The sequence below is a fragment of the Poecilia latipinna genome, unplaced genomic scaffold (assembly GCF_001443285.1).
Source record: "Poecilia latipinna isolate Pla-1442-1.1 unplaced genomic scaffold, P_latipinna-1.0 Scaffold2577, whole genome shotgun sequence".
NCBI lineage: Eukaryota > Metazoa > Chordata > Actinopteri > Cyprinodontiformes > Poeciliidae > Poecilia > Poecilia latipinna.
The window spans coordinates 47,631-57,656 of record NW_015115193.1 but is presented as its reverse complement, the minus strand read 5'-3'; the positions used below and the strand labels follow the sequence as shown (position 1 = coordinate 57,656).

Below are 10,026 nucleotides of genomic sequence, written 5' to 3'. Positions count from 1 at the left end.
TTTCATCATTGTTGTTGTAAAATTGCTGCTGTTGTCATTTTGTTTTAAAAATGTTCTACAAATTGTCAGAAATGTTCAACAAATTGTTCTAAAAACGTTTAAAAAAGTGAAAAATGAAAATATTTCAAACATGAAGTAACTCTTGTGTGAAATAAAACACAGTAGAAAGTATTATACAAAACATTATTTTTGAATCAAAATGACAAAAGTAGCATAAAAACACATTGATTGTAACCCGGGTCAAAAAGGACCCAGTTACGGAAGACTGTATAGTCAGTCACTCACGCATCAGAGGGTTAAACAAGGGATATATAATATTTGTAAAAGTAGAAAGCTTGTAAAACAGAAAACAAGTGGGAAAAAAAAAACAAAAAAAACTAAAATAGTCGCTCTCGGGAAATTACAGCATCTATATTGAAAAGTAATTAAAAGAAAATACACAGACATTTTTACTTTAAAAGCTGTATTACCTATGCTGTTTTTGGTGGGAGTATAAGCAGTCACACTGTTTGTGTTGCTGTCCTGGTGGTTGAACATATTAGCCAGAGGGCTGGTTTGAGCCTTCAGAGGAGGAACCGGGGGAACAGGCGCACTCTGCCACAGGAGAACCAACCACATCATCAACATCACGTCTGAAGTCAGGAAACAACTTTTACTTTCCAAGTGCAACAAATTAAAATGACCCCAACGCTGAACTAGAAAGTCACAGCTGCAACAGAATAGTTTAAAAATAAAACACTAAAACTAAGTTTAATTTCAGGCAGAACTAATACACAATTCAGCTACATTGAGAAATTAACAAAACAACACATTGTTATAAAATGCTGTTTGGAATGATAATTTTGCAATCTGGCAATGGTATTTGAACATTATATCCACCGTTTACACTGCTCTTCCAGATACAAGGTTATTGGTTCTAATTCTATTCATATCAAATTTTAATTGTTTTCCATCTATGACTGCCACAAAGGTCAAGGGAAAAAATGTAAAGTGTTATGAATAAAAATATTCTGCAAATGCAAAATGAAGAAAATTAATCAAATATGGAGTGTTTCACTGTAATGAATATATCTGATAAGTAAAATTAATGACAAGCATTAGATAAATTATTCTCAGACTTCAATACATAATTAACTGACATATTGAAATGACTAAAATCATTCAATTATCTATTAGCTCAGTATTTACCCCAGTATGTAATGATCTTCTGCATAGGAATATGATATTATTTATTTTTTTGTATCTGTTAGCTAATAAAGTCAGTAAGCAGGGCTAACGCTGCTGTAGTCAAGGTTATTGGGCTGCAGGTTGGGTTATGTAAAGACCTATATGGAAGGCACTGTAGCAACAGAAATACAAATTAAGTAAACATTGAAATAATATGCTTGTTTTTAGGATATAATGAACTATTTTATTTATCAATATCAACATTGTGGCAATAAATTGCGTAACTACTAAAGCATCGACACGTTTCCAGTTTGAAGTGAAATTTTGACTCCCAATCAGAAGCACCCAGGCCCTGTTTCCTGCCTACATGACAAAGAAAGTGTCGACTAAAATGGCTGCATAATCTCACCGTCATCTGCTGCTAGAGCACAATTATTCAGTTTCATAAAAAAAAAGTGTTTTTACACAACACATAATGGCATTTATATCACTTCATCTACCATTAATATGTACACCCACACATGGTGAAATCACCTCAGTGAGAGGTGTAATTAAATTTTTCCCATTCTGCGCTGATGAGATATTGTTTTACTATCCTGCACAGAGATTCAAACATTCAGATCTCATCCCTGTCCTGCCGTACCATGCTGTGTCTCGACGGGGTGGGAGAAGGCATCGGTGCAATGGCGACTGGCTTGCGCAGTTCATCAATCATGGATAAGACGCCGTCCGGCATGTTGGTGGCATCGTTGCACTGGTCCTGCCAGCTGCTCAGCTTTGTTGACAGCAAGTCTCTGGTCTGTCCATCAGCCATGCAAAGAAGGAGAAAACATAATGTAAAAACTTCACAACTTTTACCTTGCAAGCCTTTGTCACATTTGTGACTTTATTGCAAAACTACAGACTTGGAATTGTGCGTTTTACCTTCTCATGATAGGAAGCAAAATGATAGGTTAGCAAGCAGTGTTTGTCAACAAGAAAACAGAAGCGTCTCTTCTCCTCCAGCAGAGCCTCCTTGCAGCCATCTGCGAGGAACAACTGCATCTCCGTCTGTCGAACTGTCAGGGCTTCCAGGATCTGACAACAAGCAAACAAATATGAAAAGACTCGATATCCAGTTGCTTTAAGCATGCATGAATCTGCATGCTGAGAGGAACAGGTTTGACTGTAGTTCAGTGCCGTCAGTACATGTATTGTATGATTGGACATTCAAAGTATAAGTATTGTTCAAATATCCGAGTTTTAATAATGATACAATTTAATATTTTAGAAGAACAGAGGAAAGGTTTCTGCTCAATAATAAAAAAAAAGAAAAGACTGAATAGGTGGATGAGCACAAATGGGTCATTTTTGAACCCGTTTGTGCATGAGAGGTGTAGTGATACAAGAGGATTTCTATTGGGGAAAAAGAAAACTTACAATAAAGATGTAAGGTGATCAAAAACAAAGCGAGTGAGGAACACCTGGAATACTGACTGATAAAAACTCAGTCGGGACTCTTGTGACCCAGGTTGTGCATCAAAGAGTTAAGCATAGCTTCTATTAGGTACACTCTCTTATCTTGCCTTGCACATGGTCTACAGCCACCAAAACCTTCTTGTTGTTGATGCACACACAAACATAACAAGGATGTGTTGCATGCAAGCAGCACGGCTCTTTTCTTAACATCCTAATCTCTCTCATGCAGGGGAACAGGTATTGTTAGTTTATCGTTTCCTGTATTGTCAGACTCTGCTGAAAGTAGTATTTAGAGGAAAGATAGAGCGGCAGCATGAAGGGAGGACAGGACAAATCTCATGAACAGAGGGGACAGTGTTATCTTCACTGACAGACAGGGATCAAAAGAAGGTCAGTGGGGTCCCTGAAAGGATTTGGTTTGTGCATGCATGCGATAGCAAACCCAGCAAGCTCATTTTGTGATATTACCTGTTGGATAATTTGGTTTTCAACAACATAGACACAATCAAGTTCCAGTAGAATACTTTGATTTGCTGATATAGTGAACAGGTATTAGGGAACAGCACTGAAAGGAAGACAAGTTGTACCCAAAGTGATTTTGTACCTCCAGAGATAACTCCAATCAGAATTTCTCAGTTCTTCTCAAACAGAGTAAAATAATAACACAATCAAATAAAACTCTGACTGGACCTGGCTTTCTTAAGATTGGTCCCGATTCCTTGGCTCTGACACTTTGGAGATCCACATCTCATCAAACTGGCTGGAGGTGGCACACCTGTAACGGCTGCTGGCACTGAGGCACACACCCCTGCTCCTTTCAAGTTGTAGAACAGCAGTCATCTGCTAATTCCTTTAAAGCTGAGGGATGATGTTTGCTTGAAGGGTGAGGCGGTTCACGACCTCTTTCGTTTCTACTGTGTCAAACCCAAACAGGAATAATCAGCTGGCGGAAACATGAACCTTACAGTGAGTGTTTCTGACTCCTGAATCAGAATGCAGGATGCATTCTTGCACAATGAATGCGCTGCGATATGTAAATGAGAGCAGGCCCTGTGTTAACAACCAATGTTTATTTTCATGAATGCGTTTTGGGAGGCTGCTGGAACACCATGTGGTATTTGTTTGGAGGAGTGTGACAATGATAGTGATGCAGCACAGGACTGTATGTATATTTTGGAAAAGAAGCATCCTTTTATTGTAAATGCTGCACAAATTTATGCTGAACATAAAAAAGGCACACAAATGACAAAACATGGAAAAATACAAGGTCCATAAATATGAATGAACATTACCATTTTAGTCTTAAATGTGCAAACTTTTTTCAATTTACCTGTTTACCCAAAATGTTGATGCAACCTTTCCCATGGTTACTGAACAGCAAGATATTTTAGCTCACATTAAGATAGAAGTGTCGCTGTATTATAAGCCTAAAAGTAAAGATGAAAAACTAGCCACATGCCACTCATGTCCTCTCGTAAAAAGCGACCATTTTGTTTACAAAACTAAAACAAATATATACAACATTAGAGCCGGTAGATGTCATCTTTGATCACATCTTCCTTTTCCACCAAATGTCTGTGTCCAGTAACAGAGAGTCCTGCATGAATAAGTCTGTTTAGATCTGCCAGCATCTCTGTCGCCAACCAACGCAGGAAACAGGCCTCTGATTGTGGCAACAAGTCGGCAAACAAACAGAGGCAAATATCAGCAGCAAACACACAAATCTTTACAAATTAGACTATTATTAGAACAGCACAGAGCTTATTGATTTTGCATTTGAAGCCACGGTCGTCTCCGGATCACTTTTATAATTGCATGCTGCACAGCAGAGATGGACAGACAATACTGTCGCGATGTTGTGATTCTATGACTGACTTAAGTATTTTTTTTATTATTTATTCTCAACAATGAAGAAAGAGAATCCCATGAACCCGACAGTGTTGATCAGGTTCAACACTGTCATCATTTGTCATATATTTATTTTTCTAAAGAAATGAATGAGGAGGAACGTCATTTAGAATATTGCAATGGCCGAGTCAAAGTTAAGATCGCAATCTGATTGAAACTGGATTTCAAGAGAGCGGTGCGAAGGACGAATGACTGCAACCTCATTTGACTCACGATACTGTAAAAGATTTAACCAAAATTTCTCCACAAAGTGAAAGCCTGATAAAGACACAAACTTATTCTAATAATAAAAATGTGAAATTAGACATGAGTTGTTGTGCGTCCAAGTTTAAATTCCAATAATCTAAGAATCTGTTAAAGGTAACCACATACATTTGGAAGGTGCTGCACAGTTATGAACAGTATGAATAACTAACTGCAAGTGGGCCCCATATTTTCTGTTTAAATGGCTGTATGATATACTTCATGTGTATTACTTAAGTAAATGAAAAACAAACTCCCTAAAAAGAAAAACTCTGACGTTTCTGTGACAGAATGCAATCCCTGTCTCGATCAGTTTCAATTTTTACTCCCGCATAAACTTGAGCCATTTTGAAAAGGACTTCTTTCAGCTTTTTGATGTTTTTTTTCTCCCTCTGTACTTTTCTACTCCCCTGTGTCTTCTGTCTGATTGTTCACTTTGAAGACTTTTTAATGTCTTGTGAATCATCCAGTAAAGTTTTGCAGCTCTGACGTCCTGTCTGCCTGTCTTCTCGCCCATCGGGGGTTCGTCTTGCTGAGTCACCAAAATCCAACAAACCGGTTTTATATCAAACAGGTGAAAACAGCAGCGAGGAAACAAACTCATTCATGTCGTGGTGGGGAGGTGAAAAGAAAAACAGAAAGATACTTAAGGGAGAAGATGAAAGAAAACAGGATGAGGGAAGAAGGATAGGTAAATAGAACAATATACAGAAATGTCTAAGTAGTAATTGAAAGGCGAGCGGCAGAGGCTTCCTCATATTTTCTGAATGAAGTTGGCTTGGAAAAAAAAAAATAGATGAAAGAAATGGGTAAAGGCTGGAACTCTTTAATTAAAATATATATTTAAAAGCTTAAAATAATTAATTACTTAAACTATTTCTTAAATATTCACAACTCCTGCAACGTAAACGAGTTTTAGCACGCCGTTTTAACTAAACGAGTCTTGCACTTCAAGGACACTGAACTTGAAACAAACAGCTGAGCCCATCCCTCTGTTAGCATGAGGTAGGGTGAACTGTGCTCACCGAATACACAAAACCTTTTAAGTACACAAAAAAAAAAATTACATTCACAAAAAGCCAGGCAAACAGGCTGCTTGACAAGATCAATGGAAAGCAGGTTATGTAGGATTTTGACGTTGCCCTGTCGTCGGGGAAACCGGCTTTGAAATGAAACTTCTCGTTCGGCAGAGCCACTGAGAGGGTGTGGCAGCGCCGTGTTAAAACAACCTGCAATAATGATTTAACATGCCACAGGGAATGACTACAATGAGGTAAAACACTAACGATAATAATGATTCAACCACTAAATCTTCCTTCTCCAAACTGGATCTTATACGTCATCATTCTGGGGACAAAGCACAAGCTAATCTGTTTTGTGCTACATGCAAGTAGTAAATAAATATTTTTAAGTATTATACTAGTACATATAATACTAGTAGTATTATATGTAGTTCTAATTATGAGGGGAAAATAATATTCTATTCTATTCTGGATTATTTTTTTATCTTTTCTTAGATGTGCACAAATACAAGCTCATGATCACCAGACAAGCAAATGAATTGGTTTGGTGCCTTCAGCCAAGCCCATGCAGCTATCTGAATACATAAAGCATATGGAGAGAAAATTGGGCAGGAAAAAAAAAAAAAGTTCAATAGTAAGCAGTGATATTTTCATGCCTGACTGCACAGATCCAACACCATACACACCCCTGTTAGTGTGCAGCTCAGGTTTCAAAGTTTGCTGAGCAGAGACTGCCTTTAGGTAATCTCTGTATGTTGACAATAAATATGAACATGACTCTGTGTGTGGGGGCTTTAAAGACACACCATGTGTCACACGACTGTGGGAGTTTTCGTGTCCGTCTCACCTCGCTTTCCTTGCTTTCGTATTTGTTGGCATTCTTGCCTTGGCTCTTCCTCCTCAGCTTTTTCAGGTCCGCCTGGGACTTCTCCAGAGAATCCTGCTTCATCTTGTGCTCCATCTGGTACCTCTTGAATGTGGCCTAAAGCAGAGAAATGACTCATGTGAATGAGTGGTGGAACAGGAAACTAGTGATATTTGTCACAAAAATAAGAAATATTCTGCTTCTAAATATGAGTGGGCCAGTCTTAACCCTGCAAAGTCAACACTTTAAGACCTCTAAAGTAGCATGTTGTTCTATTCATATACTTATTACTTTGAATGAAATGCAAGAGATGGTGACATTTTCTGGTTTCTTTCCCCACATGTTGCTTTGAGCTTTCAGTCTACTACAGTGAACTAGAGCCCCTGCCAGATTCTCCAATTCTAGCAAAAACAAGTTAAACATTTGAGCTAGATTTGTGTAACAAACATTTCTCTTTGTAATACTATCACTTCAAAGATATTTATTAAGGTTTAAAGGGCAGGTCTTCAAAGGTGATCCAGTCTCCTTCACATTCCCCAACTCAAACGTAAACGGCGTTAATGATTTGTGCTCCGTTTGTGCAGACTTGTGCCACCATAATTTAGGATATATGAAAATGTGTTCATCTCTGTGAGATGACCTTTTAATCCTTTAAAATAATTCCAAATTCTGGTTGCATAAAGAAAAAGCTTTACGGCACAAATCAGAACAAATCATGGACACTATTTTTGTTTAAGTCGTTTAAAGGTAAGGAGACTGATTCTCCTGTCATGATCTACTTTTAAATTGTATTAGTATCTTTAAAATCACAGCAACACAAAGCTTTACTCTACAAATCAGCTCAAACCTACATAGTAATAATAGGATAACAGGGGAATCCCCAAAAGTTTTCTCCATATTGAAACGGGAGCTACATTTCATTATCCACAAAATCTCCACAAGAGTGCAAATTGTTGCTTCCTTAAAGTAGCACCGTTTTTAAATACAACATTTCCAACAAGCTACTAGCATGCCTATTGGGAGAATAATTCACCTGCTGGAAGCTTGCTACTGAGCTGACTAACCCTTAAAGTTAATTAAATCAGCATCCTCTTTGTTAACCTCCCAATGTCAGACTATATTCTCCCAGGCCTACTTCCAGGTAAACAAGATTAAGTGTTAGAAAGCATTACAGTTTGACTTTGTTATACACACTGTATATAGTAACCAACTTCCAGTACAAATTTGTTTCCCAATTTATAAGTGTTCATTATTGTTGTTTTATTTGATTTTTTTTCCCTGCTTTTATTTAGCCAAACATTGGCCAAAATTAAGGTAGACCTGAATATTAACCCTTTCATGCCTGAATTATGATCCTTTGTGTCAAAATTTTTTTTTTTTTTTTCGTAAGGCTTAAAAAAAGGTAGGGAAAAAAAATTGTAAAAAAATATTTATTATTTGGAGAAAATTACAAATTACAAAGTTGTTATCTGAAAGATACATCAGTAGTATTGTTCTTTAGAGGTTATCTAATGTCACAATATTTTTTTACCTGTAAGAGTCATCTACAGTAGGAGGGACCGGGTCGGTTGGGACGCTTTTTTATCTGTCGGCCATATTGGATTTAACAAAAATAATTTCTTGCACTTGCAGCTGATGGCCAGTAGTTGATTGTGTGTTTTATAATGATTTAGTGTCCACTTCAGTGGTCTGTGTGCATTTATAACATAAAAATCCACAAGAAGCACAAGAAAATGGCTTTTAGACAGCTGTCCACTGTAGTGGCCACTATACATGAAAGGGTTAAAAACTCCAGACTTCAAAATCACAAAAATGTAGCTTCAAACCTTTCCTATGGTTCAAATAACTTCATAGAAAGTCCAGGATTTTCTCCATTTGTATACAATTTTGAATAGCGTCCCCTTCCCCACCTGTTGCTGCAAGTAAGTTAAGGTCAGCAGATAAATATCCAAGCCATGGCTGTGAGTAGAGAGAAAAGTTTGAAGCTAACAACAATAGATAGCATGCCTGCTAATAAACAAACCACTACAGCCTAACCCTATGTAGCATAAGACTCCCAATATCAATCTAGAAATAGTCCATTTTTACTTTCCAAGTAAAAATATCAAATATTACAAAACAATGTATTTAATTTTCAATTTTTTTGGCAGATTTTAGATTTTTACCAAACATTTGGTTGATTTCAAAAAGTCTTTTTCCATGGTTTTAAAAAGTCACAATTTTAATGCAACGTAGCGCTTCCCCAAACACTTGCAACAAACTATAAGAGCTAGCGTGCCTGTCCGCGACAATAAATAGCTTACTGTAGTTCTGCAGCCAAACAATATAACCTGATTAATTAACCAGGTTACATCAGTTTATCGATTTTATTACTCATTGCTTTCAGTGAGGTTTCCAGCTTTTATTTTCAACAAAACGTTGGAATTTTGATGCCGCGTTGATGTTTGCTCCTGGTTCTTATTAACTGGCTTCAAATATGTCAGCAGACAGACAAGACTTGTTTTGCTGCTGGATAAATGGAATCTCATTTGTCCTTTGTGTTGTGTTCCTGAGATAACCCACTTTGAATTAATTATCCTCTCTGCAGTCATAATTATAGCTAGGAATTGCTACATGTGATCAGATTATGGTGGCGACTAAAACCCTCGCATTTATTTATTAATCCTCTTTAGCTGCTCATCCTGTCCTTGATCTCCATTATCAGAAATATGAAATTCCTCCCCCATTACATTCTGTTGGTCTATCCTCCATTTTGTCACAATGCAAATCACAATAATATACTTCTACATAAAAGTGTGTAAGGCTGCAAGAAGGAACGAAGCTGCCTTTACGTTAATGACTTGCACATAAACACAGAAAGTACTTACTGTCATGTATTTGACATCCATGTCAGTCTTCCTCTCCAGTTCTGCTATTATCTCCCTGTGGAACCTCTTAAACTTCAGGTGAAGAGGAGGAGGGGGGGGGACAAAAAAAGAAAGTTGATTATTGAGCTGACAGAAGCGTGAGGGACTGACTTTTCAACTTTGCTGTCAACTACAACAGAACGTGCAATCTCAGAGAAAAATGGAAAGTGATCATTATGGAGTGCATTGGTGAGTGTCTGCGGGGGTGAGAGCCAAGTCCAAGGTTGTGCTTATGAATGAGTCAGAAACAAAGCGTGGGAATGCCCATAGTCCTCCATCACATCCTCCCCTTCTCTGCAGCTCTCATTTATCTGCAGGTGTCGATGCCTTCGTCGAAGCCTTGTTGCGATGCGGCGACAGCTCCCGGGGAAACATTATCATATGCATAACATGCAGCATCAAAGCACCAAGAAGGTTTTCTCCAAGTTAAACTGAGGCTTTAACTCGCAAGCTGGAG

General features: G+C 37.7%; 1 protein-coding gene across 3 annotated transcripts in view; it reads right to left on the bottom strand.

Moving 5' to 3' along the window:
• Positions 1-10,026, bottom strand: part of LOC106938362 (brain-specific angiogenesis inhibitor 1-associated protein 2-like protein 1) — a 36,225-nt gene that overhangs the window by 13,680 nt on the left and 12,519 nt on the right. For all 3 annotated transcript variants that reach the window (XR_001422605.1, XM_015020395.1, XM_015020394.1), the window contains exons 5-9: positions 9,531-9,602; positions 6,646-6,780; positions 2,092-2,244; positions 1,811-1,966; positions 471-594 (exon numbers count right to left, since the gene is read on the bottom strand). Coding sequence is in view for 2 of the 3 variants with exons in the window: in XM_015020395.1 (XP_014875881.1) it covers positions 471-594; positions 1,811-1,966; positions 2,092-2,244; positions 6,646-6,780; positions 9,531-9,602 (640 nt within the window). In the remaining variant the exon portion in view is untranslated. The remainder of the gene's footprint in view (positions 1-470; positions 595-1,810; positions 1,967-2,091; positions 2,245-6,645; positions 6,781-9,530; positions 9,603-10,026) is intronic.